General features: G+C 39.3%; 1 protein-coding gene across 2 annotated transcripts in view; it reads right to left on the minus strand.

The window, feature by feature from the left end:
* Positions 1-18,492, minus strand: part of ALDH1L2 (aldehyde dehydrogenase 1 family member L2) — a 73,523-nt gene that overhangs the window by 10,746 nt on the left and 44,285 nt on the right. Inside the window, exons 16-21 of one of the 2 annotated variants that reach the window (XM_032299973.1) lie at positions 15,612-15,699; positions 15,034-15,127; positions 13,427-13,526; positions 10,398-10,496; positions 7,926-8,091; positions 6,496-6,601 (exon numbers count right to left, since the gene is read on the minus strand). In XM_032299973.1, coding sequence (XP_032155864.1) covers positions 6,496-6,601; positions 7,926-8,091; positions 10,398-10,496; positions 13,427-13,526; positions 15,034-15,127; positions 15,612-15,699 — 653 coding nt within the window. The other variant, XM_032299982.1, reaches the window with a different exon arrangement.

An 18,492-nucleotide genomic window follows, 5' to 3' on the forward strand; every position in this document is an offset into this window, starting at 1 on the left:
ATGACCAGTGATGATGAGCATTTTTTCATATGTTTGTTGGCCTCATGTATGTCTTCTTTTGTAAAGTGTCTGTTCATATCCTTTGCCCACTTTTGAATGGGCTTGTTTGTTTTTTTCTTGTAAACCTGTTTTAGTTCTTTGTAAATCCTGGATATTAGCCCTTTGTCAGATGGGTAAACTGCAAAAATTTTTTCTCATTCTGTTGGTCGCCGATTCACTCTAATGACTGTTTCTTTTGCCGTGCAGAAGCTGTGGAGTTTGATTAGGTCCCATTTGTCTATTTTGGCTTTTGTTGCCAATGCTTTTGGTGTTTTGGTCATGAAGTCATTGCCTATGCCTATGTCCTGAATGGTTTTGCCTAGATTTTCTTCCAGGATTTTTATGGTGTTAGGTCTTATGTTTAAGTCTTTAATCCATCTGGAGTTAATTTTAGTGTAAGGCGTCAGGAAGGGGTCCAGTTTCTGCTTTCTGCACATGGCTAGCCAGTTTTCCCAGCACCACTTATTAAACAGGGAATCCTTTCCTCGTTGCTTGTTTTTTTTCATGTTTGTCAAAGATTGGATGGTTGTAGATATGTCGTGTTGCCTCCAAGGCCTCTGTTCTGTTCCATTGGTCTGTATCTCTGTTTTAGTACCAGTACCATGCTGTTTTGATTACTGTAGCCTTGTAGTATAGTTTGAAGTCCAGTAGTGTGATGGCTCCTGCTTTGTTCTTTTTGCTTAGAATTGACTTGGCTATGTGGGCTCTCTTTTGGTTCCATATGAAGTTTAAGGTGTTTTTTTCCAGTTCTGTGAAGAAGGTAATTGGTAGCTTGATGGGGATAGCATTGAATCTGTAAATTACTTTGGGCAGTATGGCCATTTTCACAATATTGATTCTTCCTAACCATGAACATGGAATGTTTCTCCATCTGTTTGTGTCCTCTCTTATTTCGTTGAACAGTGGTTTGTAGTTCTCCTTGAAGAGGTCCTTTACGTCCCTTGTTAGCTGTATTCCTAGGTATTTTATTCTCTTTGTAGCAATTGTGAATGGCAGTTCATTCTTGATTTGGCTCTCTTTAAGTCTGTTATTGGTGTATAGGAATGCTTGTGATTTTTGCACTTTGATTTTGTATCTTGAGACTTTGCTGAAGTTGCTTATCAGTTTCAAGAGATTTTGGGCTGAGATGATGGGGTCTTCTAGATATACAATCATGTCATCTGCAAATAGAGACAATTTGACTTCCTCCTTTGCTATTTGAATACGCATTTTTTCTTTTTCTTGCCTGATTGCTCTGGCTAGAACTTCCAGTACTATATTGAATAGCAGTGGTGAGAGAGGGCATCCTAGTCTAGTGCCAGATTTCAAAGGGAATGCTTCCAGTTTTTGCCCATTCAGTATGATATTGGCTGTTGGTTTGTCATAAATAGCTTTCATTATTTTGAGATACGTTCCGTCAATACCTAGTTTATTGAGGGTTTTTAGCATAAAGGGCTGTTGAATTTTGTCAAAGGCCTTCTCTGCAGCAATTGAGATAATCATGTGGTTTTTGTCTTTGGTTCTGTTTATGTGGTGAATTACATTTATGGACTTGTGTATGTTGAACCAGCCTTGCATCCCTGGGATGAATCCTACTTGATCGTGGTGGATAAGCTTTTTGATGTGCTGTTGCAATTGGCTTGCCAGAATTTTATTGAAGATTTTTGCATCTATGTTCATCATGGATATTGGCCTGAAGTTTTCTTTTCTTGTTGAGTCTCTGCTGGGTTTTGGTATCAAGATGATGTTGGTCTCATAAAATGATTTGGGAAGGATTCCCTCTTTTTGGATTATTTGGAATAGTTTCAGAAGGAATGGTACCAGCTCCTCATTGTACATCTGATGGAATTTGGCTGTGAACCCGTCTGGACCTGGGCTTTTTTTGGGTGGTAGGCTCTTAATTGCTGCCTCAACTTCATACCCTGTTATTGGTCTATTCAGGGTTTCAACTTCTTCCTGGTTTAGTCTTGGGAGGAGGCAAGTGTCCAGGAATTTATCCATTTCTTCCAGGTTTACCAGTTTATGTGCATAGAGTTGTTTGTAATAATCTCTGATGATGATTTGAATTTCTGTGGAATCTGTGGTGATATCCCCTTTATCATTTTTATTGCATCAATTTGGTTATTCTCTCTTTTCTTTGTTATTAATGTGTCTAGCGGTCTGTCTATTTTGTTGATCTTTTCGAAAAACCAGCTCCTGGATTTATTGATTTTTTGGAGTTTTTCATGTCTCTGTCTTCTTCAGTTCTGCTCTGATCTTAGTTATTTCCTGTCTTTTGCTAGGTTTTGAGTTTTTTTGATCTTGCTTCTCTAGCTCTTTCAATTTTGATGATAGGGTGTCAATTTTTGATCTCTCCTTGCTTCTCATGTGGGCACTCATTGCTATATATTTTCCTCTAGAGACTGCTTTAAATCTGTCCCAGAGATTCTGGTATGTTGTGTCTTCATCCTCGTTGGTTTCAAAGAACGTCTTTATTTCTGCCTTCATTTCATTGTTTATCCAGTCAGCATTCAAGAGCAAGTTGTTCAGTTTCCATGAGGCTGTGCGGTTCTGAGTTAGTTTCTGAATTCTGAGTTCTACCTTGATTGCACTGTGGTCTGAGAGACTGTTTGTTATTATTTCCATTCTTTTGCATTTGCTGAGGAGTGATTTGCTTCCAATTATGTGGTCAATTTTAGAGTAGGTGTGATGTGGTGCTGAGAAGAATGTATATTCTGTGGATTTGGGGTGGAGAGTTCTGTAAATGTCTATTAGGTTTGCATGTTCCAGGTCTGAGTTCAAGTCCTAGATATCCTTGTTAATTTTCTGCCTGGTTGATCTGTCTAATATTGACAATGGGGTGTTAAAGTCTCCCGCTATTATTGTGTGGGAGTCTAAGTCTCTTTGTAAGTCATTAAGAACTTGCCTTATGTATCTGGGTGCTCCTGTATTGGGTGCGTATATATGTAGGATCGTTAGCTCTTCTTGTTGCATTGATCTTTTACCATTATGTAGTGTCTTTGTTTGTCTCTTTTGATCTTTGTTGCTTTAAAGTCTATTTTATCAGAGATGAGGATTGCATCTCCTGCTTTTTTTTGCTCTCCATTTGCTTGGTAAACCTTCCTCCATCCCTTTACTTTGAGCCTTTGTGTATCCTTGCATGTGAGATGGGTTTCCTGGATACAGCACACTGATGGGTTTTGGATTTTTATCCAATTTGCCAGTCTGTGTCTTTTGATTGGGGCATTTAGTCCATTTACATTTAGGGTTAATATTGTTATGTGTGAATTTGATACTGCCATTTTGGTGCTAGCTGGCTGTTTTGCCCATTAGTTGATATAGATTCTTCATTGTGTTGATGCTCTTTACCATTTGGTTTATTTTTGGAGTGTCTGGTACTGGTTGTTCCTTTCTATATGTAGAGCCTCTTTCAGGAGCTCCTGTAAAGCAGGCCTGGTGGTGATCAAATCTCTGAGTACTTGCTTGTTCGCAAAGGATTTTATTTTTCCTTCACTTTTGAAGCTTAGTTTGGCTGGATATGTAATTCTGGGTTGAAAGTTCTTTTCTTTAAGGATGTTGAATATTGGCGCCCACTCTCTTCTGGCTTATAGGGTTTCTGCTGAGAGATCTGCTGTGAGTCTGATGGGCTTCCCTTTGTGGGTACCCCAACTTTTCTCTCTGGCTGCCCTTAGTATTTTCTCCTTCATTTCAACCCTTGTGAATCTGACGATTATGTGCCTTGGGGTTGCTCTTCTTGAGGAATATCTTTGTGGTGTTCTCTGTATTTCCTGGACTTGAATATTGGCCTGCCTTGCTAGGTTGGGGAAGTTTTCCTGGATAATATCCTGAAGAGTATTTTCCAGCTTGGATTCATTCTCTTCATCACAGTCAGGTACACCTATCAACCATAGATTAGGTCTTTTCACATAGTTCCACATTTCTTGGTGACTTTGTTCATTTCTTTTTACCCCTTTTTCTCTAATCTTGCCTTCTCGTTTTATTTCATTGAGTTGATCTTCGACCTCTGATATCCATTCTTCTGCTTGGTCAATTCGGCTGTTGAAACTTGTGCATGCTTTGCGAAGTTCTCGTGTTGTATTTTTCAGCTCTATCAATTCACTTATATTCCTCTCTAATTTGTCCATTGTCATTAGCATTTCATCAAATCTTTTTTCAAGGTTCTTAGTTTCTTTGCATTGGTTCAGAACATGTTCTTTTAGCTCACGGAAGTTCCTTATTACCCACCGTTGGAAGGCTGATTCTGTCATTTCATCACATTCATTCTCCATCCAGCCTTGTTCCCTTGCTGGTGAAGAGTTGTGAACCCTTGTAGGAGGAGAGGTGTTCTGGTTTCGTGTGTTTTCATCCTTTTTGCGGTGGTTTCTTCCCATCTTTGTGGATTTATCCACCTGTCGTCTTTGTAGTTGCTGACTTTCAGATTGGGTCTCTGAGCAGATGTCCAATTTATTGATAATGAAGTTATTTCTGTTTCTTAGTTTTCCTTATAACAGTCTGGCCCCTCTGCTGTAGGGCTGCTGAGGTCCACTCCAGCCCTGCTTGCCTGGGGATCACCTGCAGCAGCTGCAGAACAGTAACGGTTGCTACCAGTTTCTTTTTCTTCTATCTTTGTCCCAGAAGGATACCCGCTAAATGTCAGTCTGATCTCTCCTTTATGAGGTGACTCTTTGGATATACGGGGGTCAGGGAGCTGCTTGAAGAGACAGTCTGTCCTTTACAGAGCTGAAGTGCTGAGTTGTGAGCTCCGTTTTTCATTCACGGCTGCTGGGCAGGTACGTTTAGGTCTGCTGCAGCAGAACTCATAAACATCTTTTTTTTTCCCCACCTGCTCTGTCCCAGGGAGTTAGGGCTTTATTTATGAGTTTCTGTTGTGCTGCTGCCTTTTTTTTTTTTTTTCAGGGCTGCCTTGCACAGCAAGGAGGCAGCCTAGTCACTGTCTGCCTGCAGAGGCTTTGCTGAGCTGCTGTGGGCTCCGCCCAGCTGTCGTGTGAACTTCCCTGCAGTCCTGTTTATATGGGTGTAGTTAGAACTATTTCAGCATTGGTGGCCCGCCTCTATAATGGCAGACTCTCACTGTAATGGCAGGTTGCCTTGGCAACAGCGGGCTGCCTCCGCAATGGCGGACTACCTCTGAAGTGGTGGAGTGCCTCGGCAATGACGGACGCCCCTCCCCCACGGAGCTGGACCATTCTGGGTTCAGCTGTGCTTGCTGTGAAACTCTCAATCCAAAGAGTTTCTGATTACTGTTCTTTTGTGGGGGTGGGACCAGCCGAGCCTGATCACCTGGCTCCCTGCCTCAGAGCCCTTTGTTTTTTAGTTGAACGACTCTATCCCAGGTGTTCCAGTCACCTGTTGAGAAGGGGCCGGGGTCTATGTATTTTCCCCTGTGGCGACTCACTGCCCCGGCTTAAACAGCAGTGCTGAGATTCGTGGGGCTTTTTTTGTTTGTTTGTTTTTGCCCAGGAATCTCCTGGCCTGGTTCCCTGTTTCAGACCCCTTTTTAGTCAGATGAATGGGCGACTGCATCTTCCACGGCTCCAATCATCAGCTCAAAGGGCACCCTTACCAGTGTGTTTTGTATGGAGAGCCGCCACGCGGGCCAAAACAGCCACGGGGACTGAAAAGGCCGTGCCGGCCAAAACAGTCACGCTAGCGACTCGTGGGGCTCCTCTGCCTGGGAATCTCCTGGTCTGTGGGCAATAAAAATCCGTCTGGAAATGCGGCGTCCACTCACCCTCTGTGCTTTCACTGGGAGCTGCAATCCTGAGCTGTTCCTAAACGGCCATCTTGGCCCTAAAATCTTTTATATTATATTTATCAAAGACCAAGAAAGTCCATTCTGTTTTTAAGTTCTCATTGGCTGAAATAAATCTTAAGTCATTCTGAAGATTTTGGGCAGTATACCATGAGACCCCACTCTACTAAGTATTGTTTTATGAGCTCAGTTACCACTTGGCTGTCTTCGATAAGCTGAACTCTTTGCAAAGTTTCATGTAGTATCACAAACTAGCATGTCATTTACAGTTGATTATATGATGATTATGAACGTGTCTATGAAAAGTTGAGTATCAAGCTTTGGGGGGCAATATCCCCTGTTACAGCAGCACTCTTTCTTTGGGGAAATAAGATGTCACAGATGCCACCTACCCCAGGAATGTAAATGTGAAAATTGGTTTTGTTATTTCTTAGTTATTTGCTTTGTTCCACAGACATCTCAAATGTCGAGTGCAGAAAAACTAAAATTTAATCAGCTAAAAGCCCATTATGTTGGCCATTAATTGAAGCTGAGAAGCAAAAATACACTGTGATCTATGATGGCTAGCAAAAGCATAACTTCTAATTATTTAATTAAGTTAATTATTCTTATGGTAGAAAATTACATGTTCATTAATTTTATGCTCTGTATATAGTACAGTGGCAGAGGGGAAAAAATGAGTTATCTAGTCAAAACCTAAGTTAAGTTGTGTTTGACGAACCTACCCATTTTGGAATTTAGAAATGACCATAATAGGCCCAAAGGATTCTTCTTTGGCAAGGAACATGTGGTCTTCCACATCTGTGAACACAGTTGGTTCCATGAAAAAGCCTTTTTGGAAAAAAAAACAAAAACATGTCAACTATAGGTTTAGTCATTTTCAATTAATAGTCCTCTCACTTCATTACATTATTTTTTCTTTTCCTCTGGCTTAGTAAAGCCAAGGAGTTTCATTTCTCTTTTTGGTGTTGGCATGCCTAGGTTATTTTTTAATGTCTTTATTATGAAATGTGAAACCTATATAAAAGTAGAGAAAACAGTATAATGAATGGTAAAATAAGTATCCATATTTTGCTATATGTATCTTTTCCTTGTTGAAATATTTTAGAGCAAATTACAGATAATATAATCTTAACACCTAAGTATTTCAGTACAAATCTGTAAAAAAATAAGGATATTTTCTTATGTAACCACTATATAGTGTCATGCTTAACAAAATCAGTAATTATTCTTTATTCTGAGTTTATATTTTATTTTCCTTAGTGTCTAAAAATTAGCTTTTTCACAGTTGGCTTGTTTGATTTAGGATTCAAATTCTTCTCCACATTGTATTTGGCGTTTAGATCTAGCTCTTAAGAATCTTTTACTCTAAAACGTTTCTCCATTTTGTCCTTTCTTTAGTTTTTATTCCATTGTCATGTTAAAGAGACTGGGTCAGTTGTTCTACACATTCCCTTTCTTTCTGGATTTATCATTGCTTCCTTTGGGTGATCTTTGTTTCTCTATCTCATAGTTCTTTTTTTTTTCCAATGATTTTTATTGTGGTAAAATACATATAAAATTTACCATCTTAACCATCTTTAATTGTACAGCTCAGTGTTATGAAATTCATAATGTGCAACCTTCACCACCGTCCATTTTCGAAACTATTTTCAGCTTATAAAACTGAAACTCCATACCCACTAAAAAATAACTTCCTGTTCCTTCCCCCCTTCCTAATGTAGTTCTTATGAAAATAAAGGCTGACCTAAAGGTATAATTAGACTCAGCTTAAGCTTTTTTGGCAGGAACATTTCATAGGTATATTGTGTATTACACATTTTATTCCATCAGGAGACACATTATCCAGTTGTGTCTCCTTTCGTTTTGTTTTGTTTGAGGCAGAATCTCACTCTGTTGCCCAGGCTGGAGTGCAGTGGCTTGATCTCAGCTCACTGCAATCTCCTCAGCTCACTTTAACCTGTCTCCCAGGTTAAAGCGATTCTCGTGCCTCAGCCTCTCCAGTAGCTGGGATTACGGGTGCATGCCATCACACTGGGCTAATTTTTGGTAGAGTTGGAGTTTCACCATGTTGGCCAGGCTGATCTCAAACTGTCACCGTCCATTGCAACTGAAGAAGGCGGCACCCAGTAAACCCTCACGGAGGTGATCTTACCTGGCCTTTGGACTTGTCTTCCCCCATACACCAAAGTGGCCCCTTCTTTCACTCCAGTTTCACAGTATTGCAGCAGCTTTTCCAGATGGGCCTTATGATTTTGGGGCCCATGATCAGTGGATCTTTCAAGTGGATCACCAATTTTCATCTTTTTAATTTCTTCTACCTGTATGTTACCCAGTCCATAAAAACACAGTTCACTGTTAATAGCAATGATAATGGAGTTTCATTTCTAAACGTGGTAGGTGCTATACTAAGATGTTTATCAATGTGTTGTCATTTAGTCTTTACAGTAGCACTGGAGGTAGGTGGTTTGTTTGTTTGCTGTTTGTCTCCCTCTTGGAGACAGAGTCTCACTCACTCTGTCATCCAGGGTGGATCACAGTGGCATGGCATAGATCACTGCAACCTCGAACTTCTAAGCTCAAGTGATCCTCCCACCTCAGCCTCCCAGAAGAAGAAACTGAGGCCTAGAGGGGTTAAACAAGTACATACAACCACTAAATACTGTTGACTTTTTTCCACTTGAAATCCCAGGTCCTTAACCACTATCTTCTAGCACAACGTAAGCTACATACACTGTGTGAAAATTATCCTAAATGTTAATCAAAATGATGTTCTGAAATGTTTATTAACATCATGTACTTACACTCTTCATGGCAAAATAATTTATAAAATGGTCACATTGTTATCTTTTTTTTTCCTCCCCAAATGTGGCAGACTACCCTTATAAAATTCTCATGGTATAGCCATGCCAGATGACTCACTAGAATGTCCTGATGAAAAACAATCTTTACTGCCCAATGTTCATCACTGACATGTCTTTGTAATTACCTCTTGTACTCCTCAGTTATCTTAATCTATTTCTGCATCTTCTAATGTTAGGTCCAATTCTGGTAAGAAGAATGGGAGTTACAATGACCCAGGAGGTCCACGACTTTGAATTTAGGACTGGCCATAATCTCTTAGTGTCTTCCCCAGGGTTCTGCACTGGATGAGAAGTTCTGAGTGGCCAGGGACTATGTCTGCCTTGTTCACCTTTATATTCCCAGCATGCAGTGTTTGATACTAAGTAAGTGCTCAAGGAATGCTGCTGACGAATGAACACAAACAGCGTGTGTGTAAAACGTGCTTGTTGATGTAGCAAATCCTTGACATTTCTGGTCTCAGTGTTTGAAATTTCAACAAGTTGTAGCTGATTGTGAAAGCCCATGATATGTAGCACTGCAGACTGTATTTTAATGAAACACAAAATTAAATTACACTGTGATGTTCAGGAGGCAACCGCTGCCTACCTCACTGCCCTCCACCTGCCTCTCTGTGTGATTTCCTTGTTACTCATTCTCAGAAAGAAAGAATACCTTTGTTTTTTGGGTGGGTTGGGGTATAGAGAATTGGCTCTGGGGAAAAAATAGCTGGGTACTGGTATTGCAAATATAAGCAAATTCATGATTAATACTACCTTCATAGTGACATATTATAGTATAAGTTAGGTTTATTTTAGCTACATAATTCATCTTAACAGTCCTATAGATGAGTTTAGTCCCACATTTATGGAGTCATGATCAATGTACTGGGGCTGTTTATTTAGTTAGTTATTTTAGTGGAAGAAATTATATGCTATCATGTCAACTGCAATTGAGGATTTGTAAGGATCTAGTGGTGTATCTCCCATAGCTTATTTAGAGATCTATGAAAGTCTAGGAGTGTAACTCTCCCAAGTGTCAAGGATGTAATGTAATACAAATGTAGAGTAAGGTATAATAGCTCTTCAGTATACTTTATCAGGTTTTTATATAAACCTCTAACTTTTTACTACAAAAAATCATAAATACGGGCCGGGCGCGGTGGCTCAAGCCTGTAATCCCAGCACTTTGGGAGGCCGAGGCGGGTGGATCACGAGGTCAAGAGATCGAGACCATCCTGGTCAACATGGTGAAACCCCGTCTCTACTAAAACTACAAAAAATTAGCTGGGCATGGTGGCACGTGCCTATAATCCCAGCTACTAAGGAGGCTGAGGCAGGAGAATTGCCTGAACCCAGGAGGCGGAGGTTGCGGTGAGCCGAGATCGCACCATTGCACTCCAGCCTGGGTAACAAGAGCGAAACTCCGTCTCAAAAAAAAAAAAAAAAAAAAAATCATAAATACATGTGAAAATAGACACATAATATAATGAAACCCCACGTACTTATCACCCAGCTTCAACAACTACCAACTCCTGGCCAATTTATTTCCCTACTCACTTCCTGTCCTCCTGGGTTATTTTGAAGCAAATTTCAGACATCATATGATTTAATCTGTAAGTATGCCAATATGTAGCTGTAAAAAAAAATACTAGGGACTGATTTTTTCAAACATAATCGCAATACTGTTATCACACCTGAAAATTCATTAGCAATCCTAGAAGTATGATTTTTCAAGTAAAAGCAATCTCTAAACAACTCATAGAGTAAATGTGAAGGCGCCTCACCACTCTTGTCACAAACTCGTCGTGGATGGATTCTTCCACGAACAACCGCCCGGCAGCAATACAGTTCTCTCCTTTGTTGAAAAACACTGCCCCCATGCCCTTCAGTGGGAGAAGAGAAAACATTGCTGACATCACTTGAGGAGTCAAGATTCTCATAAAGCTGTACACAGAGGGAATCAGTTGTTTTTGGAAGACAGCAGACAACACAGAGAAGTAATAGAAAATCCCCTTGGCCTTGTTGGTGATGAGAGCTTCTTGGAGACACTCTGTTTTGATTTAGCATGATTTGAGGGATTTTGTTTATCCTTTCCCCCTTTTGGTCCATGAGCATTTCAAAAACTGTATGTGTAATAGTAAAGATGTACCATTAGAAACAAATTTGGTACTAAAATAAAATCTAGATTATTCTCTTTTTTAGCTTACTGTATTTTTCAGAGATAGAGTCTCTGTCCTCCTCACCCCAGTCTCCCAAGTAGCTGGCACTACAGGTGTGCACCACCTTACCTGGCTAATTTTTAAATTTTTATTTATTGTGGAGACAGGGTCTCACTATGTTGTCCAGGCTGGTCTCAACACCTGGGCTCAAGCAATCCTCCTGCCTTGGCCTAGAAAATCTAGATTATTCTATAAATTTAAATGTAATAACTTGTATACCAAGTTTTGCTTATAAAAATCTCTACATTAGATTGTGTAATCATAAATTATTTATTTGTTTGTTTATTTAAGACAGTGTCTCTCTCTGTCACCCAGGCTGGAGTGCAGTGGTGTGATCGTGGCTCATTGCAGCCTCAACTTCCTAGGCTCAAGTGATCCTCCCATCTCAGTCTCCCTACTAGCTGGGACCACAGGTGCACATTACCACACTGGGCTAATTTTATTTTATTTTTTTGTAGAGATAGGGTCTCGCCATGTTGCCCAGGCGGGTCATGAACGAGGCTCATGCGATCCTTCTACCTCGACCTCCCGAAGTGCTGGGATTACAGACATAAGCTACCATGCCCAGCCATGAATCATAAATATTTAGAAAGCCTCTCTAACCCCCTCATGAAAGAACTACTATTTTTCAGGGAGAAGTTTGAGAAATCTTTGAAATGATGATACTCAAAAATGACAGATTTGGAAGACTGATGAATTTTGTTCATTTTCCCTTTTTATAAATCCAGTTTCTAATTCACTGCAGGAAACATCTCTGGACTGTATTTTTAAAAATGGATGTGGGCTGGTACAGTGGCTCACACCTGTAATTCCAGCCACTTGGGAGGCCAAGGCAGGAGAATCACTTTATTCCAGGAGTTTAAGACTCACCTGGGCAACATAGTGAGATCCCATCTCAAAAACAAAAAATACAATGAATGCTTTGAAATAACATGTTTTTCTTGTACATACCTTTTACCTTTAAACATTACAAAAATACATTGACCATCTTGGGTTTGGGGTTCTTAAATGGTTAAAACAAAGACTCTTTTTTTGTTTTGTTTTGTTTTGTTTCCAGATTAAGTCTCGCTCTGTTGCCCAGGCTGGAGTGCAGTGGCACGATCTCAGCTCACTGCAACCTCTGCCTCCAGGTTCAAGCGATTCTCTTGCCTCAGCCTCCTCAGTAGCTGGGATTACAGGTGTGCGCCACCACACCCTGCTAATTTTTGTATTTTTAGTAGAGACAGGGTTTCTCCATGTTGGTCAGGCTGGTCTCAAACTCCTGACCTCATGACCCACCTGCCTTGGCCTCCCAAAGTGTTGGAATTACAGGTGTGAGCCACTGAGCCCGGCCAAAAGGTTATACATTTCTAATCCAGACGTCCAGGGGAGTCCCTACCCCTGAAGTCAGTTCATGTAACCCCAGCCATTGTCTGTCACTGAAACCTCACAGTCTACTCAGAGGCCCTGGACGCAGGGGCACGTGGCCCTTCTTCACTCCCAGACCACTCCATTCTCTTTGGGTTGCTTACGTGATGAGCGTTGGCTGTGAGTGTTCATTAAAATGACATTTAGGGGGAATGGTGAACAGAGTCTGCTTAGCGCATAGCTGGACAGTTGTACAGAACTGGGAAGACCATTAAGTTTCCCCCAGAATTACAAGAAAGCTTAGCACAACCTATGCCAAATATTGACTCATTTTATGCCTATATCTCAGATGTGAAGAATGAGAACTAGGCCAGTGTTTTTTTTTAACCTTTGTATTTTATTTAAAATTAGCCTTTATGCTTTGAAGTAGTTTAAGGCTCACAAGGTGTTGCAAAAATAGTATAAAAGTTCCTAGCCTCACCTGTGATAACATCTTAAAAAACCATTGAACGTTGCAAAAACCAGGAAATTGATGTTGCCAATTACTTGTTAAATATGAAACCCTTTGTTGTGTCTAAAACTCCTACCAGAAGCTCAATGTGCAAAACAGGTAAAAATAGGACTGTTCAAACTGATGGGATGAGATGTTGTGGGAAAGGAAGGAGAAGCTAAAAGCCCTAATAGAATATCTTTTGAACTTTTTTACATGCCTGCTATGAGTTACATCCTTTTTAAAAACACCTTAGTAGGGTTATTATAAAGACATTATTTTTAAAAACTAAGTGCTCTAAGTATTTCCAAATCTAAGCATAAAAAGGATGCTTTTATTTTACGACTAGACAAAAACCAAATCTCATTTTAAGGCCTCTGGTAAAGAAGGAGGTGAAAGGTGTTTTAGAAGCAAGCACCTATTTGTTGTTGTTGTTGTTGTTGAGACAGAGTCTCGCTCTTGTCACTCAGGCTGGAGTGCAGTGGCGTGATCTCAGCTCACTGCAACCTCCACTTCCCGGGTTCAAGCGATTCTGCTGTCTCAGCCTCCCAGGTAGCTGCCATTACAGGTGTCCGCCACCACACCTAGCTAATTTTTTTGCATTTTTAGTAGAGACGGGGTTTCACCATGTTGGCCAGGTGGGTCTCCTGACCTCAGGTGATCTACCAGCCTCGGCCTCCCAAAGTGCTGGGATTACAGGCATGAACCACTCCACCCAGCCCAGGCACGTATTTACTTGAATTTGACCCACTCTTACCATTCGCACAGCCTTGTCAAGTTCACAGTCATTAAATATTATAAGTGGAGACTTGCCACCAAGCTCAAGGGAAACTTTCTTCAAGTTGCTCAGAGCACAGCTAGAGAAAAATAAATGAGAAATGAGCATTTAGTTAACATCTCTCTCTCTGTCTCCCCCGCCCCGACACCCCCACAACCCCCACACACACACTTTTTAAGCTTTAAGTTACTACCTGGCATGGAAAACATATTGAGCCTCAGAAATATTAAGAAACTTATTCAAGGCCAGGCACAGTGACTCACAACTGTAATCCCAACACTTTGGGAGACCAAGGCAGAAGGGACCCTTTAAGGCCAGAATTTGAGACCAGCCTGGGCAACATGGCAAGACCTCATCTCTGCAAAAAAATAAAAAACTTAGATAGGTATGGTGGTGTGTGCCTGTAGTGCTAGCTACTTGGGAGGCTGAGGCAGGAGGATCACTTGAGCCCAGGAATTTGAGGCTTCAGTGAGCTGTGATCACCACTGTATTCCAGCCTGGGTGACAGCGTGAGACCCTGTCTCTTAAAAAACAAAAGAAAGAAAATGGAAAACTTATTCATAGGTAAAACATAGATGGTAGAATGGTGATTACCATTGAAGCTGAGCAATGAGTACATAGAATTCATTTTGCTTTTCTGCTTTGTATATATTAGAAATTTTCCATAATAAAAAGTTTTCAAAAATGTTGTGATCACATGATTAGAGATTCTTATAAGTAAATTCAAATTCTTTAGGAATTTTGGTTACATAAAGGCCTGGCAAGGAATTAAACCTCTAACCAGTCTACTGAAGCAGTGGGAGAAAAAAATCAATTTTTTAAAGTATGAAGTATGCTGTTTATTTTTCCTTTCTTACAAAAAGAAATTTGATATACTATTCTTATTTAAAGCATTTTGAAAATACCTCCCCCAACATGCAAACAGAAGGAAAAAATCACAAAATTCCATTCCATGCTTCAGTGACTATTGTTTTTACCTATTTGTGGTCTGTCCTACCATAGTTTTTGCCTTGTTTAACATAGTTGAGATCATCCAATGTATACAACGTTATACTTTATTTCCATTTATTATTTGAATAATACTTTTCAATGTTATTAAAATTCTCTATGAACGTGACTGTACAGTATTCTATTACATTGACATATTTTAACAACTGCTTTATTTTGCACATTTAGATTGCTTTCAGTTTTAAAAAATATTGCTTGGGGGACTCCATTTTATAAATAATCCAGGTTTGTCATATAAAATATATGAATTTCATATTTATATATCTTTTTGGTTTTTTACCCATACTTCAAAAACAATTTGGGCCACAGCTTTAATACAGAAACTCTTTTGTGCTGAATTGTTAAAACTACCAGTAGGGTGTAGAATTTCAACATAGCTTTGCTTTTATTGACTCTGGGCTTTAATGCTTTGGAAAGTATTTTGTTACATTCAAATATTTCGTTACTCAGCAGTGATAAGTAAATTTCTCTTCCAAATTAGATGTAGATTTTCTCATTCCAAAAGTACCCTATTTAAAACAAAAATTGAAACCTAGTTTAACAGAACCTGCAGTGAATCAACATATTAAAACCAATACCTTTTCATGATCTGTTTGCCAATAGGAGTGGAACCAGTGAAACCCAGTTTGCGGATGTCAGGATGTTCAGACAGACGTTGTCCTGCTATGCCACCTGTAGAATTAGGGAATAAAATGAATTAAAACATACTCAAATTCTTATGGTGAAGATGGCTTTAAATTCATTGAAGTAGATTTCTAAGCTCTCATTGGCACCTTAGTTTTAAATTTCTGTATTAACTGCAAACTGGTAAAAGTCTAAAATAATACCCTTTATGAAATTATCAGACTCCCAAAATAATGATGGGTAATCCTTGATTTTTATCTTCCAGAGTAGTTTTTGAAAATCAAAATGGAACATCTTAGGGTAATTTTACATGACTGTACAACCCCCCTCCCCACTGCCACTCACCCACCACTGTATTTCCATTTTAAGATTTTTAGCACGTGGTAAGTATATTCATCCTTAATAGTTTGGTAAATTGTATTTAATTTTAATACAGTTATAATTCAGGACAGGTCTCTAGTAGGAAAGCAGCCACTCAGCTACCCCAGTACCATTCATTAGTTATAGCACAGTGGGTCATTTAGTGGCTTACCTGAGCCCGGAATGATGTTGATGACCCCCTTTGGAAAGCCTGCTTTCGCAGACAGCTCTGCAAACTTCAAAGCAGTCAAGGGCGTGACCTGGAGAGAAGCAGACAGCAATTACTTCTTCAGGCTCTATCCTGCCCTTTAGCCCAGAACCCAGTTTTCCCTTGATAGCTGTACTAGAGCTCATTTTATTTTTATTGTACATTGTCTTATTATTTTTTTATTTTGCCATAATTTCAGACTTACAAAAAGATGCAAAAATAGTATAAGAATTCCTTATATACATTTCCATTCAGATTCCTCAAATGTCAATATTTTATAATGTTTGCTTTATCTTTCCGTATATATTTTTTTCTAAACTGTTTTTTAAAGATAAATTTAAGGGATATCTTTTTCTGAACTGTTTAAGAATAAGGTAAAGACGTACTCCATACTTCTAAATACTTCTGTGTGCATTTTCTATAAAACAAGAAATTATTTTACATAATCATAGTACAATTATCAAAATCAGGAAATTAATAACTGCTAGAATATGTAATTTGCAGACCATATTCAGATTTCACCAATTATCCCAATAATGCCTTACAGCAAGAGAAAATCCAACATCTGCATTACATTTAGCTATATCTGTAGTCTCCAGTGATCTAAGAGAGTTTCTGAGTTTTCTGTTTCATTACACTGACATTTTTGAAGAGTACAGGCCAGTTATTTCATACAACGTCTCTTTGTCTGGATTTGTCTGATGTTTCCTCATGATTAGATTCAAGTTATGCACTTTTGGCAACAATGCTACTGGAGTGGTGACTGAGCTTTTCTCAGGATATCACATCAGGAGACACATGCTGTGGAACAGTCCCGATACTGGAAATGTTAGTTTTAATGATTTGACAAATGTAGTCTGCCAACTTTCATCACTGTAAGTTACTATATTATACATTGTCATTAATAAATATTTTGTGTGGAGATACTCCTCAAATTTTCATCCATTAGTTTTAGTATCCATGGATAATTTCTGGATAGTAATCATAAATCATTATGATGGTTGCCAAATGGTGATTTTCCAATTGCATCATTCCTTCCACATGTACTAGTTGGCTCTCTCCTATAAGTGTTTTCCTTTCTGTTTAATTAATTAATATCAGTATGAATGCATAGATTCTTACTGTAATCAGCAGGTTGTCATCTTTTACTATTGTTATTGATTTTGATGTTCATTTGTTCTAGATTTGGCTGCAGGAGTCCCTTTAGTATGGCCCCTGTATCATTCTGACATGCCCCTATTACTGTTTGGGCATTGCATTCCTTTCAAGCCCAATGAAATATTTCAGGTTCATCTGATTCTTCCTACTCCAGCCACTTCTCCAAGGATCCCAGGTTTCTTTGAGAGAAGATGGTATTTAGAAATCAAGATATCTGGACATTATTGAGGGGTCATTGCTTCCAGTCCCTTTTAGCAGACAGAGCTGGGAAAAAGATGTATGTATGCACAACACACACACACGTTTATATGTATGTGTGTATCTATCCCACATATAACTATATCCATTTCTTTATTTAGCTCTCTAAATACATTAAAACCCATGAGTTTACACGGATACCTTCATCTGATATCTCGGGGTCAATTCTAACCTTCTGCCCTTTTACATTTGTGATTCTCTTCTCCAAGAAAGAGAGACATGGCTCCCCGTTATCCACAATATATTTACTTATTTGCTTAATCCTAAAACATAGAGAGAGTAATTTGAGAATTGTTAAGCCATGTCCCTACAAAAAAAAGCCTATTAATTAGAGTTCAATATGTATTTAGGTTTTTGTTGTTGTTGTTGTTTTGCGTTGCCTTTATCCTGAGGACCTATAGTCCGAAGTTAGTCAAAAGTGACTTGGGTTCATGCTTCCTCACTCCCTTCAATGGGGTCATGTTATTCATTTGAAATATGGCTGAATTTGTTTTTGTTTACATTTAACTTTAGGGGTTTTGCCCCATCTGTGTTGATTACATTTCTTTTCTTTGTTTGTTGTCATTGAATATGGGGAATATGCTTCCAAAAGTCAGGACTATTCAAATGGTCCATTCAGAGAATGTTGTTTTCCCACCCTCCTTTCTACCCCATTCCAGCTCCCATGTTCTATAGGTAATCAATTTCATTAGTCTCTAGTCTCCATTTATCTTTCCTGTGTTTCCTTTTATTCAAATCAGCAAATACATATTTTTTTATTTTCCCTTCTTTCTCACATAAAAAGTGGGATAATATGGGTCTGACCTTAAATATCTATTATAGTAATGCAAATCTCCAAAGCAAAATGAAAGCAGTACTTTCACACTCTTAAAAGCCAATGTTGATTCAGTTTTAAGTTAGTACTTGGTGGCCGGGTGTGGTGGCTCACGCCTGTAATCCAAGCACTTTGGAGGCCAAGGCAGGCAGATCACCTGAGGTTGGGAGTTCAAGACCAGCCTGACCAACATGGTGAAACCCCGTCTTAAAAAAAAAGAAAGTTAGTACTTGGTTAGCTTGGACTCTAAAAATGCGGTGTGCAAGAGGATCCATTGAGGTCTGAGAAGAAAATAGTGGAATTTCTATTTATATATTTTAGCTGACAAAGATATAAAATAAATGAACCATAACTAACATTTACTGTATGGCTGGATAATGGTACTCTCACACAGTCTGAATGAAGGTCATATGGTCATGGGTCACAAAGGTATGAACAGTGCCCCAGGAAAGAACAGGCGCTCACAAGTCCAAGAGGGTGGCAGTGGTTCCTTCCCTTGCTCATTTACTTTCAGAAGATTGCCCTCTGATGAAGTTTACAGGCTTGATTACATGGGTTGACAGACTATGTTGTTATTTTAATTAACCTTGTCTTCATAAAATGAACAAGTGGCCA

Source organism: Sapajus apella, unplaced genomic scaffold (assembly GCF_009761245.1).
Source record: "Sapajus apella isolate SASKATOON/1434 unplaced genomic scaffold, GSC_monkey_1.0 scaffold2, whole genome shotgun sequence".
Lineage (NCBI taxonomy): Eukaryota > Metazoa > Chordata > Mammalia > Primates > Cebidae > Sapajus > Sapajus apella.